The following is a 19,005-nucleotide window of genomic DNA, read 5'->3' on the forward strand; positions in this document are numbered from 1 at the left end:
GACTGGGTAAATGTGACACAACGCCAAAACCTCCCTGTAGCTTTTAAGGTAAATCACCTATCTCAAAGTCACTTTGAGAGTCTCGTGGCTCCCAGGGCCCACTCAAGGCTGCTGGAATGCCTGCCAATGTGTTGGCTATGCTGCCAGCCAGTATCCTTCAGATTGCATCTGGGCCTGCCACAGTCACTGCTGAAGTTAGCAAGTTGTTGAAAAAGTGTCAGGTGGGAATTCAGAATCAAGTTATAAAGCTAGGAAAAAATTCCGCCAAGTAGTAAAGAAATGGGAAATTAACAGGTTGTCATAGCCGTCACAGCTGGGGACTGACCGATATGAATTTTCTGAATGATAATAATTTGGTACTTTGTAGTTACAAAATATTTTACATATGTTCCCTCTGATTTTTTCATAATCACTCTGTGAGGCAAGAATTATTAATTTAACTAATCGATTAATGTAACCCATTAACTATTGACAGTAATGCCTATTTACTGAACACTTCAGAGTTTATATGGCTTTTTGCAGAGATTATCTTATTTGATTCTATACCAGCACTTTGACGTAGGTGCTATCATAATCTCCTTTCTACAGGTAGGGAAATAGGGTCAGAGATTTATTGAGTTGTTCAGTTAGTTGGAGTGGAATTTAATGCAGACCCCATGGATTCTGCTTATAGAGTCAGGGCTGGAAGAGTACTTAGAGGTCACCTAGTCCAACCTTTTAAAAAAAGAAACAACAACAACAATAAAACCAAAAATAAAGAGGGGGCAGCTAGATGTCTCAATGGATTGAGAGTCAGGCTTAGAAATTAGAGATCCCTGGAGTCAAATCTGGATTCATATGCTTCCTTAACTGTGTGACCTCTGAGCAAGTCATTTTACCCCAACTGCCTGGCCCTTACCACTTTTCTGACTTAGAACTATAAGGATAAATTAGAAATTTGGGATAATTTAGGGCAGTGATTCCCAAAGTGGGCGCTAGCCCCCCTTGTGGGTGCTGCAGCGATCCAGGAAGGCAGTGATGGCCACAGGTGCATTTATCTTTCCTATTAATTGCTATTAAAATTTAAAAAAATTAATCTCCAGGGGGCTAGGTAATATTTTTTCTGGAAAGGGTGCAGTAGGCCAAAAAAGTTTGGGAACCACTGATTTAGGGATTTGGTAGTAAAGGACTATCTGAATGACTGAAGCCCAGCTTGGAATTTCTAATTTATCCTTATAAAACTAAAATAAATGAATAATAGATATAATTTTTAAAGCCAAAATATTGATTTTAAGATGAAAATGGTTAAAAAAAAACAGACATGGAAACTTAATAAGGAGGATAAGTAATTATAATTTATTATAATCATAATTGATCAGGACTGGAACACAGGTCCTCTGCCAATAGGGACATGGTTGTTTCTACTATATCTCACTGTTTCTATTCAACCAGGTGGCCTTCTAACCTTGGGGATTTCATGGCCCTAAATTTTAATTATCACTGATGTTCTTCCAACAAAAAGTACACATCCATCATTACGAGCCCTTCATTTTGACATGCAGTTACCCTTTTAATGGCCATTGCCAGAGAAAACCAAACCTCAGGGATTCCTATTACTCACTGTCTGGCTTATCTTCAATATTAGTAGCAAAATTGAATCTCTATAGGTTATAAGTTGAAAGTACACCAGGAAATACTTCTAGATTGTTGCCAGGGTGGTTTAGGGAAGTATGCTCTAGTTCTGTTTTTCTCCTTTATCCATGGAGTCAGATTCCCATCATAACAGAAAGTACAGAATCTCTATCTTGGAATTTAAAGACATTCTTCATTTGGCTCCAATCTATTATCCCTCCCTTCTCTCAAACTACATCCTAACCACATTGAACTATTTATCATCCCTCATTCTTGCTCTTGCCTCTCTCCATGAATTTGTTCTTTACATGCTCATGTCTGAAATGGACACCCTCCCTTCCACCATCTTTGCCCAATGAAACGTCTTTTGCTTCAAATTCAGATGCTCCTTTCTCTGTGATGGTAATCCCTGTAACTGACAGTGATCTCTTCCTACTCAGGTTTCTTATAAGAGTTTATCTGGACCTCTTCTTTACAAAATTCTCACATTCTGATAACTAGAACAACATGCTATTTTTACAATTAGATTTTAAGTCCTCTAAGGTACAGTCTATACTTATTTCATCTTTGTATTCTCAGAGACAAAATACCCCGAAACATTTTTGTTGCTGTTGTTTTCAGTCATGTCCAAATCATCATAACCTCATTTGGGGTTTTCTTGGCAAAGATACTATATTGGTCTGCCATTTGCTTCTCTACGTCACTTTACAGATGAGGAAATGAAGGCAAACAAGAGTAAGTAACCTGTTCAGGGTAACCCTATTAGGAAGTGTCTGAGACTTGATTTGAACTCAGAAAGAAGAGTCTTTCTCACTTAAGGTCCAAAACTTACTCACTGTGCCACTTGCCTTGAACATAGAAGGTGATCATGAATATTTTTTGAATTGGATTGGATTATGTGACCCAGCAGGACTTTGGATCATAGGTGGAAGGACCCTTAAGGGCCATCTAGTTCAGACTCCTAATTTTACAAATGAGGTTCAGAGAGGTGAATTTTCTTGCCCAAGAACATACAGTAGAAATGATAATGTTTAATAATAACAAGTTCATACCTAAAAAGCACTTTGAGGATGGTAGAGCATTTTATATATATATATATATATTGCATCATTTGAGCCTTGTAATAACTTTTTGAGATGGGTGATATTATTACCCTCATTTGTAATAATAATAATAATAATGATGAAGAGAGCTAGTATTTACATAGTGCCTATGATGTGCTAAGCTCTTTACAAACTTTGTCTCATCTGTTTCTCACAAACACCTTGGGAGATAGGTACAGTTATTGTCTCCATCTTGCAGTTGATGAAACTGAGGAAAATGGAGGTTAAGTGACCTGTCCAGGGTCACATTGCTATTTAGTGTCTAACATGGGATTTGAACTAAAGTCTCTCTGGCTCTATTTAAATCTCTATCCACTACCACTTCAAAGTGGAATTTGATGGCAGATTCCCTAATTCTAATTTTCTCTCCTCTGAATTATGCTGCCTCTCTAATCCCCTACAGGAACATTGTATTATACTCCCATTTATGTTCTAAAGGACAATATCTTGTGTCCCTTCTTTATTCTAAATATCATTACCAATACTCTACATCCTAATCCTGGTACATCTATCCTTATGTTAGTTGGAGGTTTGGTCAGATAGTGAGAAGGTAAAGCTAAATGAAGAGTCTGGGCTCAGATGACCCTATCTCTACTATTCTGCAGGGACAATCCTGGTGTGTTTCAAATTCTTAGTCCATAGAGTCAGATTTATCTCATACTGGACACAGATCAGACATGAGGGGCTACTTGTGGGTACAGAGTTCTTCTGGGCATCTCCCTGCTTCCTCCTTGTGCTCCTACAAGCCAGGAATCAGACCTCTATGATCTCTTCTTGGACAATAATAATTTTCTTCCTCTTCCAATCTCACAAACAGATTTATTTAGCATCTTTAATATACTTCTCATGCATTCCTGAGCATCAGACCAATCTGTAACAGTTTCTTATTGCCCTAGTGGCCTCTGTGTTAGGTAGGAACTGTGCATCATCTCACTTTGCATCACCTTCAGAGACTGGGATAATCAGCCTACAAGTATTAATTAGATACAGACTCTCTGCCAGATATGGACAATACTAGCCCTTTCTCCATTATACAACACTTTCTGTTGGTTCTCTCATTTGGGGAAAAATAGAGCTTTTTAAAGAGTTAATACCTAAATCACGCATCACCCTCTTGTCTGGCTCAGAATTTACACGAGTATTGTTACAGCACCATTAAATGGGTCTTACAAATCAAGAGAGCATCGGCAGCTGGGAAGCATTATAGCATTTTGACATTAACTACAAGCATAGCTATAGTGCACTTTAAAAAATGTACACACACACACACACACACACACACACACACACACACATTCTTTTTTGAATAGAGCCCTGGGTAATTACCCTGACAATTGTTCTGTGAGGAAGCTCCATTTACAACCCTTCATCAATTACACATATCTGAACGTGGGGAAAAAAAAAAATTACCAGAAATTTTGCCTTCCATTCTAAATGAGTAAAGGCAAAAAAAAAAAAAAAGAAAATTAGACCTTACTATTTTGGCAATATTATTCTTGAGCATCAAATTTCTGGGGCTTTAGGTACTCTACCTCCAGAGTATTGTGACTCAAGGAGGAGGAAAAGGGTCCCTACCTGTAACTTTTTCCCAAGCATGGTCCAAGGACAATTTAATCAGTATGTGCTTTCTATTCTGTCAGCATTCGTGTGACCTACAATCTATATTTAAACGTGGATGAGTGCACGGCAGACAAATACACAATATGTGCTGAGTCGAAGCCTCGGGTGCGTTTGGCCACCCACTCCTGCTACGGAGGCTGGATGCTGCCCGGCTGATGGAAGGCTATGGAAACTTTGCTCACCTTGAGAAACAAACTCTTAGAGAATGGTCCATGCTCCTCCAAGTTGCCATAGAATATGAAGTAGGTTATGAAGTGTGCCATTGAGGTATGGAGTAGAATGGGAAGTTGTTATAACTACTTACCCCCAAAAGAAACAACAAGAACAACCACAAAAACCAAATACATACCAACAAAGAAAGGCACAACCACAACCAAAGAGATGGCCCCCAAAAGGGCTACTTACATTGAGTGAGAATTCCGGTTAAGGCATCTTTGAAGTTCTCCTTCGCTTGTTCCATCTCTTGCTCATGGTTGGCTTTTTCATTCATTAGGCGGCGGACGTGACTATTGGCCGACTGGACCATGGAGTAGAATTGGTTGGCGGATCGCCGGTTGACTTCCCCTCGTTCAATCCAGGTGAGCAGCACTGTAATGGCCTCAGAAAACTTGCTGTCATCTGGAAAAGGAAACCCTTTCTTAAATAATGCTTAAATATATATAATGAGTATAGATATGTAATGCTTAAAGATATATAACTTCCCCTTCATGCACATACATAGTTTAAAAAATTTAGAGTGTTTTCCTTTGTTCCTTTGAAGGAACAAAATGTAGTGTTATTATCCCAGATGTGTCACCCAGAATTGTCAAATTATTTTATCTGAGGACAAATATTCTCTGCCACCAGATTTCCACCTTCTGTCTCATTCTTTTTCCATTTGTGTGAAATTATCTACAAAGCAGACAGTTCGCCATATGTCATATTTCATTTCCAATCAATAGATCAACAATTTATTAAGCATCTACAATGTGCAATTCACTGCGTTGAGTCAAGATGGAAAGTCTTTGCCCTCACAAAGCTTACATGCTCTTGGATGAGAGAATGTTTGTATGTATGTGTATATGTCTGTGTGTGTGCGTGTGTATATACGTATATATACTTGTATATGTTCTCAATTGCATACAAATGTACACAATACACATAAGAGTACATACACACATAAGTGGTGTCTCTCCATATATGTGTCTATATTCATATCTACACATATAGAAACACAAAAACACACAACTACATGCACTCAATGACAAACATGTACGAGACATATATCTCTGGGTATATACATACAGGTCTCTGTGTTTATATGTGTGTGTGTGTGTGTGTGTACACACACCCGTGTGTGAATACACACCTATTTGTGCTAGATGACATAAAATGTATAATATACATAACTAACTACAAGAAATACACACAGAAACATACATTAGAGAGTAGAATAGGATAGAAAGTACTAGTAGCCTTTACAAAGTATTATTCATATTTACAGGTAATATACAGGGGGAAACTTTACAATTATATTCATTTTTGTTTTTCTATTTCACAGTCCAGTGACATTTGGACTATTTGGGTAAATTTCAAACTGGTTCAATAGTCAGACCCAAAGAATAATCACTTAAGATTTGAGATCAATTCAAGTTTTTGATTCTTTGAAGAATTGTTTCTGGGAAGACAGAAAAGATTTGCCCTGCCTGGTTTCCACATGCAGATCCAGAAGCAATGGGCAGAAATGGTTTCATGTAAAGAAAAACTTTCTATCAATTTGGGTTGTCCCAAAGTGAGGCTGGCTGCCTTTGAAAGTTCCCCTGATTATCCTTGAAGAGGTTTTCAAGTAAGGGCTGAAGGAACCCCTTGGGTAAATGGAAGACAGTGATTTTTGTGACTGCCTAATATTTTGCACCTCTTGGTAGCCTTTTGGCCATTCTCATTTTTGAATGCTTTAATAGATGTTTTCTAAGTAGATGACCTGCCAAGCTTCTTTTGTGACTCTGCTGCTTAAAAGCTGCTTTACGAATTGATATTGCTTGTAATTTTCTATCTTCCTCCTCCATGGTGGCTTACAATTGAGTTTGTATTTTAAATGCATAGTGACTTTGGCTGCCATGTGTCTTTGTGTGAAAGGAAGTAAGACATTTTCTTGTTAACTCAGTGTAGTGGGGACTGGTGCATTTGCAGAGTGTTTTTAGCATGTTTGACTAATTTAAATTCTTCACACAAAAAAGAAGGAAATGTTATGACCCTGAGAAATAAGCCTTGACCATTTATTTGTCTTTATTGTTCGTTTTTTTTCCTATTCTAGTTAGAGAGATTGGATTTTCTGAGCTTGAGTTTTAACATCAGGAGAGAGAGAACATTCAATTTCTTAGGATATGGGATTTGCCAATTAGTGCCGCATCAGGATCCAGAGAGGAGGAGGGCTATGATTCTGCTCAGAACTAGTTGAGATGATGATTCATCTTGGAGTCATACTACATCTAGATGTGAATGAGGTGGACTAGCATAATATAAGGCCTGAGCTAAGTTTGAGCCCACTTTCCTCAGAAACTGAGTTGCTAAACAGAAGAACAACAGAGGATAATGTTTGTATTTTTTATCTGTTGTGTCTTTCAAGGAAACATATTGTTGTTGTTCAGTCATGTCCAACTCTTTGTGACCCCATGGATCACAGCATACCAATACTGTCCATGGGGTTTCCTTGACAAGGATGCTGGATCAGTTTGCCATTTCCTTCTCCAGTGGATTAAGGCAAACAGAGGCTAAATGATTTGCTGAGGATCACATGGCTAATAAGTCTTGAAGGTAGATTCAAACTCCGATCTTCCTGATTCTAGGTCCAGCACTCTAGCCACTGAATTGCCTAGAAGCTTCCCTCCTAATTCTAATATCCCTTTCTAAAAGCAAAGACACAAAGTCATTGAAAGGAACTGGAGTCTTAGCACTTAACAATGAGAAGAACAAAGGCAATGAGGTTTTGAGATAATGGCACATTAGTTTCTGATTTCATTTGTCCTTATTCTGGAGACTATTCATGGAGAGAACTGATGCATATCAGCAAAATTTTCTAGGAAACTGTGAAAACTTAGTAATATCTTTGTCTTTTTACATTTCCCCATCATTTTGCATTGATGGTTTATTTGAATAGGTCAGGGTGAAGCTGTTGCAAATATATGCAGCATTTTCTCATTAAGCAACTAATATGATTTACATTAATATTGATTTACATGCCATTATTCAGAAATATTTCCTCAAAAATTGAAAAATTTCAAAATTTAAGCAAAAGGGTATTTCTCCACCAATGAAGTTTGCATTCTCTTCATGACTTTAGAGTCAGATGTGGTGGGAGAGTTCATCTCCCTTTGGCCAAGAGGGTAATAAGCCCATCTGAACTTAGCTAAAGCTCTCTGTAGGTAACAGACACAAGGTCTGTCACTAGCCTTATACACAAAGACTGCCTAATTTTAGTGGAATCTGCCAGAGCTTTTGCTTTGTAAGCAAGGACCTTTTAAAACTCCAGGTTCCCTCCAAAGATCGATGAGATAATAGATGATGACTTAGGGGATCACATAAATTATTAGCATTCCCATCTATAACCAAAAAACTCATAAACAAGAAAGAATTATAAATTCCATTTGGAATTATGACAGTATCTATAAAATAATTGGGAGTGTATCTACTAAGAGTTACCCTAGGACTATATAAATCTATAAAACACTGTTTGTAGAAATAAAGACAGACCTAAACAATTGGAGACTATCAATTTCTCCTACATAGATTGATTCAACATAAATAAAAGCGACCAAATGACTTATGGTGATATACTTAGCACTGTACCAAACTCCCAAAAGAATATCTATAGAGCTAAAAAAAATAACAAAATTCATTTGAAGGAGATCAAGAATTTCAAGAAAAATAATGAAAAAAAGTGGGGATAAAGAGGGTCTACCAATATCAGATCTCAAATTGGACTACAGAATGATAATTATTAAAAGTGTTTGGTACTAGTTTAAAAAAAGGAGGAGAGAAGCTAATTTGGGGCTGGGGGAGATAGAGAACTATTAGGCAGCACAGTGGATTTAGCTCTAGCCCTGGAGGTGCTGAGGTACTAAGTTCAGATCTGTTCTCAAACACTTCCTAGCTGTTTGACACTGGACAAGACATTTAACCCCAATTACCCTTATCACTCTTCTCTAAGAATTGATACTAAGACAGAAAAATAAGAGTTAAAAAAAGAAGCTGCTCAGTGTAGAAGATTAGGTATAGACCATAAATCAAGATAAAATCCAAATGGATATACAATATAGATATATAAAGGTAATATCACAAAGTAAAGGAGCAAGAAAAAACTAACTTTTGGATCCATAAATGAAGAACTTATGATTAGTATGTCAAAAAGAGATTTACACAAGATAAAATAAACAATTTTTATAATAGAAAAATTTTAATTTTTTGCATAAATAAATCTAATAATAAAATTTTGAAGAGAATCAGATAATTGAAAAGTCTTTGTAACATGTCTTTGATAAAGTTCTCATACTAGAGATATATAGCAAACTGAGTCAAATATATGAAATGAAGAGCCATTCCTCAATAAATAAATGAATTGAGGAATTTTTGTAGGAAGAAGACTAAGCTATTAACAATCATGAAAAAATATTCTATATTACTATGCAAATTAAATAACCTGAAGTTCCATCACAAATCTATCAGACTGTTAAAGATAATAAAAGAAGAAAATGACTAATATTGAGGGAAAACAAGTACAGAAGTACACTACTTATGGAGCCATAAATTGTTGTAGCCATGCTGGAAAATAATTTGGAACTATATCTGGAAAGTTAACAAACAGTCCATACTTTTTGACCCAACTATACTACTACTAGCCCTATAACCCCAAAAGACATTCAAGAAATTTTTATAAGAACTTATATGTACAAAAATATTAATAACAACTTTTTTCATGAAAATCCAAAATGGAGTATCATCCTATAGGGGAATAACTAGACTCAGTGTAGTAGATGAATGTAACGGAAGATTATTGTACCATGAGAAATGACGAAATGGACAATTTCAGAGGAAACAAGGAAGACTTTTATGCATTGATAAAAAAAATAATTCAGTCAAACTAGAACAATTTAAATGATGTTAACAAAATTATACAGCAAAACAACTTAGAAAGACTTTATAATTCTGATCAAATGCACAAAAGATAAACCATGAGTCTAAAGAACACAGAAAAATTGTGCAACCCACCTCCTGCTAGAGGAGTGATGAATCCAAAATAGAGAAAGAGATATAAATTTTTTTACACACAACTAATGTAGAATTTTGTTTTGTCAGATTATATGGCTATGTAGTGAAGGATTTGTTTGTCAGGATTTTTAAAAATCTGATCAATTGAGGGGAGATTTTGTGAGGGGCAGATTAATAAAAGAAATACTTGTTACTCGAAAGATACTAAATTATTTTAAAAGATATACTTATCTATAACCTATATTTAGATACATCTGTACTACGAGAGTTTTCATTCTGCATGTAATGCTTATTTGGCTTAAGAAAGGTATGCCCAATATAGAATGGACTGCTTTGTTTTGGCACAACAGAAAGTTTCCTAAGAAAAGTATTAGATTATGCTTATTGTCTTGCATCAAAGTTAGGTGACATGACTGAGGCACGGTCACAGAATATGTGCTTTGAGTTTTCTTTTGGTTGGTAAGAAGCATTGATTTTTAGGAGTGTAACCTGGTTATGAAACAGAGGTTCCCTCTCTGTAAATCTAACTAGCATGTGGATATGAACCCAAGAAACTGGGACTTTTTAAACCTCCTGCATTAACCAACCGAGAGCCTAGAATGGCCTATCCTGGACTCTGGTAATGAACCAGAGAATTTTTCTCAAAGTCTTATACCATTGGCTCAGGTGAAGTAGTGTCAGCTGGCAGCTCACGTAACTTGGTTAACTTTAGAAATTCAGCTTAAGTTCAACCTTCGGTGAACTCAGAGGTAGTGGTTTCTTAGCCCATTCCATGAGCCAAAGCAGCTCTTATAAGGAAAAATCCATCATATAACTTAACATTATGTTCAGCCCATGGAGGGAATCATAATTTAGCATTATGTTGGCGAAAGGTCCACTGCAATAGTTACAGTCAGAATAAATTCTGTCTCCCTCATACACTGTACTTCTCCCCCTGCCAATAGATGCTAGGAGAATGGAGCTCTGAATAGACAGCAGAGATAAACCAAATGTTTATAAGAAATCCTTTAAAAATGTTTACCTCTAAGTGCTTTTCTTTTTCTCTTTGGCTATAACTCTCCCCTCTTTCATAATATAAAGAAAATCATTAGCGTTTTGTTATAGACCCTACAACACATGAAAATAATATTGCTCATCTCTCTTTCAAATGCATATGGTTATTTTGTCTCTTTCTTGCTCTCATAGGATTCACAAATATGCTATTTTACTGTTAGAAAGAACATTTAACTGGTAAATGGAACTTTGAGTGATATATTGACATTCAAATTAAATTGGACTTGCATTAGTTAAGGCATGGCGGGTAACATCAGTTAACATTTGTTGGGACATAGGGGGTAGTTTTAATTTATATTAATTAAGGGAAAAAAAACAAGTAACTTTTTGGATGGTTACATGAGCACATCAGGAAAGGCCAATTTCAATACCCAATTGTAAATTTAATTTTTTATTTGGTAGAAAGATAATTGAGGAAGCAGAGGATAATGTAAACTAATTTAAATAGAATCGGTGTTGTAGCCTTATTAAAGATTTTCATTTAGAAAGAAACTAATATTGCTCATAAGAATCACATCAAAAATGCACTCATAAAATTTCCAAATGCATTTTCTGAACATGGTTGGGTACAACCTGGTCATGAGAGCTCTTTAAAAATTCTAAGCAGAAATCCTTTCTTGTACTAAATTCTCAAAAAATATTAGGGGTCATCTTTTTTTCTTCACGAATTACACTTGATGTAATTTAGTCCTTGCCCTCATCACATTATGCCAAGATTATGAGAACGACCTCACAGCTGGCCTCCTTGACTCCAGTCTCTATCTCCTCAAATCCATTAAGCACATTATTTTTAGATAAATCTTCCTTAAACATCATTTCTATTATGGCATCTCTTCTCAAAAGGAAGAAGGGGAAAGCATAAGAGAAGGCATACTAGTAGGAAAATGTATGTATGCAGTGAGATAGATAGTGAATAGATTGATTTAGATATAATGAAGATTTGATAAGTCTGGACTGATAGGTTTGCTATCAAATTGTAGAAGACTTTGTCAAATTATGATGCTTGGACTTTACCCTAGTGTCAATGTGGAGTCACTGGTGAATTCTGAATAGTTTGTGTAAGTCTGTATAGAGGAGGGTAATGATGAAAGCATTTTTAGGAACTTATCTATCAGTACTGATAGCCTGAGAAAGAGAATGAAGAGACTGAATAATTAGAAATCCACTGCAATAGCTTATGCATGAAGAAGTAAAGTCTTGGATTTGGGGGTGAAAATGAGAAAGGAAAAGAAGGAATTTAAATTAGAGACATTGTAAAGTAGGGGGTTTTAGCCTTTTTTGTGTCATGGACATTTTTATTCATTCTGATGAAGCCCAATGGTTCGTTGCCTTCATTAATAATTGTAAGAAATGGCAAAATTCAGGTAGATATTAATGAAAATAAACATTAGAATTTTTTCATCCAATTTTATGGATTCCCTGGAATCTGTAAACCCCATGTTAGGAACTCCTAGTATAAAGAAAAAGGAAAGATCCAGTGGATGAATGGAAAATTATTGATATGAGAGAGGAAGAATCTCTTATAATCATGACTTTAAACCTGGAAGAGACTTTAGATTTTAATGAATGTACTTCCTATTCTCATTTTGCTAGTGAGAAAATTTAGGAACAGAAAGGTTATATGACTTTCCAAGGATGAACTATGAACTATGAAATGTCTGGGTTAGAATTTGAACCCAATTCCTTCTGAATCCAAATACGGTGTTTTATTCATAATGTTATGCTACCTTTTAAAGGACAAAAGAGTCTTCAAACATGAATCCTAAGTTTCAATGAAGAATTATGGGAATTATATTAATTTAAATTATATTATGGGAATCTTATTAATTTAAGTGATTTAGAAATGAATTGACAGTCTCTTAGATAAAGGTCTCAAATCTAAAATGTATAAAGAATTTTGTCAAATTATGAGAATAAAAGCTATTCCCCCAAATGAAATATGGGCAAAAGATATGAAGTTTTCAGATGAAGAATCAAAGCCATATATAGGTATATGAAAAATATTCTAAATCATTTCTAATTAGGGAAATTTAAACCAAAACAATTTCAAGATATCATCCCACCCATCAGAATGGCTAAAATGACAAAAGGAAAAATGACAAATCTTGGAGGCAATGTACAAAAGTGGCAACACTAATACACCGTTGGTAGAACTGTGAGCTGATACAACCATTATGGTGAGCAATTTGGAAAGATATGCAGAGAGTAATAAAATGGTGCATACCCTTAGACTCAGCAATACCATTGCTAAGTCTAATTTTCCAAGGAGCTCTCTTTTTGGTAGCAAAGAACTGGAAATCAAGGGGATGTTCATCAACTAGAGAATGGCCGAACAAATTGTGGTGTACAACTGCAATGGAATACTACTGCATCAAAAGAAGTGATGCACAGAGTTAGAACTACATGAGATATTGAAGAGTGAAACAAGTAGAACCAAGAGAACATTACATAGATATACAGATTTAATATTTGAAGAATAACTGGTAAATATTCAACTCCAGAAAAAGAACTGAAAAATGGAAACATGAAAGACATAATATATATACTGTTTGAAAGATAATGCATTCTATGGTATAGGGAGGTAAGGAAAGAACTGAGATACCTGGAAATAAATTCTATTTTTAAAAAATTGAAAAAAGAAACGAGTTTAGAGAGCAATATGATGAGTCTATTTTATACATATTGAGTCTGTAATGATTGTCATGATACAAAGGTGGAAATATCAAACAGAAAAATGCAAACGTGGGGCTGAAACTCAGATGAGAGTTAATACTTGTAGAAAGCAATAGAGATGACTTACAGAGAGGTGATAGTTGAAGCTACAGATATAGATGATATTTCCAAAAATGAGGAAAAAAAAAGCATAGGGCATAGGGCATAACATCAGAGAATACCTATAGGTTACACCCATGAAATGCTATTTTCCACTATTTACCAATATGCATCCTCTATTCCCACTGAGCTCATCATTTCAGCCCCCAAAACATACAACACTAATATAAACACTAATAAAACTGCTCACTTTCTGCCTGATTTTACCCGTATTTTCCTTCTTCCTAGAATGCCTTCCCATCCCTTTTCCTAACCAAATCCAACCTTTTATATGCCTCTCAAGCCTCAGATGTTGCTCCATCTAGAAAGAGGCAGTGAGATGCTACAATGGATAGAACCCCAAGGCTGGATTTGGAAGACCCAAGTTCAAATCCAGGCTCAGATCTTATTAGCCATTTGACTCTGATCAAGTCACTTAACCTCTGTTTCAGTTTCCTCAACTGTGAAACAGGGCTAATAAAAGCAACTACTTCTCAGGATTGTTTTGAGATATGTGTAAAGTGCCTGGAACATAAAAGGATGACATAAATGTCATCACCATCATCATCATTAGTAGTAAATTGGTGAGCTCTACGAACTTAGAAAAATAATTATTTCAAAACAATCATTTTTCTTTTTAGAAAAAATGACAGTTCCAAAATAATCAGTTTCTTTTATAGTCTTATATATTTTATACATTTAAAAACGTTATTCTCAAAAGTCTATAAGCTGAAGTGGTCCATCACACAGACACATAAAACCTCTGGTGTAGCAGAAAGTATGTTGAACCGAAAAACAGGAAGACCCAAGTTTGAATCCCAACTGAGATATGGTGTAACCCTGGGCAAGTGACTTAATTTCTCTCAGCCTCTATTTCCTTATTTATAAAATGAGAGGAAAAATAACCAAAGAGCAAAGTTATTGTAGAAATCAAATGAGAGAATCTATGTAAAGCACTTTGCAAACCATAGTGTGCTTAAAAAAGGCTTCCCACCAAGTCTCGCCATTGTTCCATGCCTTTCTTTCCCTCTGTACTCCTTGAGAATGAGTACCCTGTCACTTACTTTTTCAGTGCTGTGTACATAATAGATGCTCATTAAGTGTCTGTTGAGCATTTGGCTTCCTGGCCCAGACGTTTTAAATAGAGTCTATACTTAGGATGACAATGCAACAACTGTTTTAAACTCCAGATTGTTTCTGTGGCCCACTGGGTTTTAAGTTACATCAAAAGTATTTAAATACTAGCAGCCCACTGCTGACAACCAGCAGGTGATCAGGGGCCAGAGAATTTCAGATGTCTTCTTGAATCAATCACATAGTTGAACCAAGATACTTTTCTTTCTGAAACAGTCAGAAGTGGTTAGTTGTAAGAACTAACTTAAAAAGTGAGGGAAAAGGAGGCATTTTAACATAATTCAAACAGTGAGCACTCTAAGCTGACATAAACATCTTCCATCAGTGCAAAAAGATAACTTGAAAATAGATTTCCCAGAATAAATTTAAATCTACTAATTTCTCATTGGGCATTCGCCTCTATATTTTTTATTTTTATTGTAATTAATTCCTTGATGTACATTCTATGGTTAATAGTGATAGCTAAATAAAACTGAATGAGTATAATTTGAGACAGTTAAAGTTAAATTATACTAATTCACATGAGCTTGTTATTTTTTCCTCCCTCCTTCTCCCTTTTCAAGTCTTTGAGGAAGCTGTTGATATTCTCCAAATATGGAGATAGAAGTATGGCCAGCAGAATAATCGTTGTTCTTCTGAAAGGAGTCATCCGCTAAGATGGTCATCCCTCAAAATCATTTTTGAATGGCCACAAATTAAACTTTTAAGGAACAAAATGGACCCAACACACTAACTGTAGCTCCAGTGTTCTTTTATTTCTGGTCATTTGGATCCTTTTTCATCTAACTTATTTTACTTGTTTTTAGTTTTCTAGAGAAGGGCTTTCAGCCTAACAGTTAAGATTTACTTTGTTATCTTCTTTTATTATTATTTTATTATTATGGTTCAGTTGTTTTTCAGTTATCTCCAACTCTTTGTGGCTGCATTTTGGATTTTCTTGGCAAAGATACTGGAGTGGCTTGCCCCATTTCCTTTTCTAGCTCATTTTACAGTTTACAGTTTAAGAAAATGAGGCAAACAGGATTAAGAGGGCCTAGGATCACATTGCTAGTAAATGTCAGAGGCTGGATTTGAATTTGTCAAGATGAGTCTTCCTGACTCTAGGCTCAGCACTCTATCCACTGTGCCACCTTTCAGCTCACTTTTTTCATATTAAAGACAATTTTCTCTTTATTGCCATAGAAATCTAATGTATACCTTAAGAATATTATTAATGTAGTTAGGCAGCTTTCATGACTCTGTCCTCCATATGTTTCATTGTCCCATTTCATCCTGCTCTTAATGATCTCCTGTATGTCCTATAAAACTTCAAGGTCACTTCCTCTCCAAAGTCTTTTATGAATCTTGTTTATAACAGTTTTCCTTCTCTGACTTCACCTGAGTCTTTATTTTTTAACTCTTTGAAACAGTGATCATGGGATGTTATGTGTCCTAGTTTTTGGTTTTGGTAGCTTACTAGACCATGAGGTCAGGAAAAATGGTTTACCTCGTGCTTCTAAGTCCTGTAGCACTTGGCATAGTGTTCAGAACACGGGAGGTATTTAATAAATCTGATATTTCAATAATTTCAATTAATTGATGTTTTAAAATATATTTCTGAGTTAGATAAGAGACCAAAGGTACAAATAAAAAGGGCGAAAAAAACACAAGATTCCTCTACCCATACTCAACGTTTAGGGCTGGCAGTCAAATTATGGAGCCCAACTAGGGGAACTAGAGTAAGAAGTAGATATCTCCTTATAGACGACAATTCCCACAGGTCTGCTTCCAGTCCTCTTGTTGTTATTATTATAGTCTGTGGTATTAAGCTGGTAGAAGAGTGAATTTACTGTTGATATAGTTTACCTAGATATTAGATAAATTAAAATTATTTTACATTATGGTTATATAGTTTGATAAATAAGATAATGTAATTTAAAAGAATAAATTATGTAACAGATAAATGTAATTATTATAATAATATATGATATAGTATGTTATTCTTGTAGAAAAAATGAAGGGATATGAGCTACACTGTGTAGATTTGGAATTAGTTGATTAGCTGGACCCAAAGTATAGTTATTAAAGGGCTCAGTGTCATATTAGGAGAAATAAGGGTCTCCAATGAAATATCTGTTTAGCTGTGCATGATTTCATAATTTTATCTATAATTTGATAAAAATGTATCTGTTAATCAAATCTGGAGATACCACAAAGCCAGAAGGATATCTATCATAATGGATAACAAAATCTTGATTTGTAAAGTCTTGAGAGTTAGAACACTTGGTCAAATCCAGTGGAACTAATATAGGTATAAATATAAAGATTCAAATTTGGATTCAGAAATCAACTTTGTAAACATAGGGAGGTACATCTGGATAGCAGCTCACCTATAAAAGATCTCTGGGTTCTGTAATGAAAGGCAGAAAGGCATAGTTGATGCATGGATGGACCTGGAGTCAGGAAGACCTGACAGAGTTGCGCCTCTGATACTAGTTGTGAAAATATGTGAAAATCACATAACTTCCCTGGGCCTTAGTTTCCTTGTCTTTAAAATGAGAATAATGAAACTGTTGTACCACACCTCCCAGGCTGGTTATGTGGCTCAAAGGAAATAATCTATATAAAGTGCTTTTATAAAGAGAGCTATAAAACTATCAACTATAATAATAGCAATTGTTATTACTTAGTAGACTACTTATTCAATATGAGTGGAGAGTGAGACATGGCAGCCAAGAAAGTCAATGCAATCAATCTTATTCTACGCAAGAGAAGTGATATTCAAAAACATGGAGGGGAAAGTCCTACGGCACTCTGCTCTAGTCAGATCACATCTGGAATATCTTGTGCAGTTGTGAGCTTCATGTTTTTCAACAGACTATTGATAAGCAGCAAAGGAAAGCAAATGGGAAAGAAAAACACTTTGCTTCAAGACATTTGAAGACTAGATTAAGGAACTGTTAGTATTTAGTTTGGAGAATAGCATACCTATAGAAAATATGACTGCTATACTCAAATGTTATAAAAAAGAATTAAACTAATTCTTCTTGAATTCATAGGGCAAAACTGTAAGTAATTGCATAAAAATTATAGAGAAGAAGATTCAGAACTGATTAAAGGAAAACTTTTTTTCCTAACAATTAGAACTTATATACAAAGTGGAATGGGATTCCTTAGTAGGAAGTATATTCCCCTTCAAATGAGGTCTTCAGTCAAAGGCTTAGTAGGTATAATGGAGAGAATATGATTGTTCCAGTATGGAAGGGACAAGATGATCTTGGATTTTCCTTCCAACTTTGTTATTTTGTGTGATGTGATAAGCAAAAATTATTGCAGTCCTAGTTTTAATAAGGAAGGATGGCATCCAAAAAAGGAAAAAAAAAGATAATGGCATTATCAGACTGAACTTGTTACACATTTGGAGCATTATGGTCAGTCTACAGTTCATTATTTTTAAGAGGTATATAGATAAAAGAAAGTTGTGGCTAAAGGAAAGGAATGCTCACAGGTTTTCTACTCAAAAAGACAAACAAAAGAATTGGTGGAATTTGGCTTCATCGTGTGGCCACAAAGAACACAATTCCATGAAACACTTGGTTATTTGCAGGAAGCAAAAAGATTAGCATAAAAATAACTGCATCTTATACATCAATATCTGTTCCAGGGGATGAAAAGGTAGAGAAATTGTCAAGAGCTTGATAATACATTTCAATACTTACTCAACGACTTAAAAGCAAAAGAAGATAAAGATACAAGAAAATAAGGCTAAAGAAGCCAATGGTTGGTAAGCTAATCCCATGACTAGTTTTTCCCAGTGAGAGCTGAAATATGTTAGGTAACACAAATATACACAATCAAAATAGATTATATCTTAATACCTAATAAATTCTGATTACTGATTTGGAAATCATGTTTATATGTATCTAGTGCATCTGGTTTTTTTAAAAGGTAAACATAAACATCATATAAGAAAAAAGGCTAAAGATAAGAAGACATTTTAAAAAACTAAAACATCTTCAACTTCACCTAGTCAAATATGCCACTGATAACAATTAAGTGGGAAATGGAAAACAACCAAATAGACAAAGATATTGACCTTTATTACCACCATTTCCTATAAAAGTTTATTCAGTGTAAAGCAGTCACCACAAAAAAAAAGGCCCAGAAACCACTTCAGTTAACAAATGGTTATCTCTTTGTCAACGGGGAGATATAAGAGACAAGAGCAATACCAAATAAATGGTAAACTATTAAGAAGGATGCTGGAAAATTACACTATCATTATCAATAGCAACATCACCTTATAAAACAGTAAAAGCAATGGAAATAAAAATAAATCTAAAGGAAACATGGAGTGAGAACCAAACGAGCCATATCATCTCCAGAGCATTCCAAAAAATACAATGGATTGAAAGAACAAAAATAGGCATAAACCTGGAATAAAATTCTC

The 19,005-nt window shown here is 35.2% G+C and overlaps 1 protein-coding gene across 1 annotated transcript in view; it reads right to left on the minus strand.

Moving 5' to 3' along the window:
- The window catches only part of ENOX1 (ecto-NOX disulfide-thiol exchanger 1), a 388,236-nt gene that overhangs the window by 284,825 nt on the left and 84,406 nt on the right, over positions 1-19,005 (minus strand). Inside the window, exon 6 of the mRNA XM_044669387.1 lies at positions 4,740-4,952. Within this exon, the coding sequence (XP_044525322.1) occupies positions 4,740-4,952 (213 nt within the window). The remainder of the gene's footprint in view (positions 1-4,739; positions 4,953-19,005) is intronic.

This window comes from Gracilinanus agilis, chromosome 3, assembly GCF_016433145.1.
Source record: "Gracilinanus agilis isolate LMUSP501 chromosome 3, AgileGrace, whole genome shotgun sequence".
Lineage (NCBI taxonomy): Eukaryota > Metazoa > Chordata > Mammalia > Didelphimorphia > Didelphidae > Gracilinanus > Gracilinanus agilis.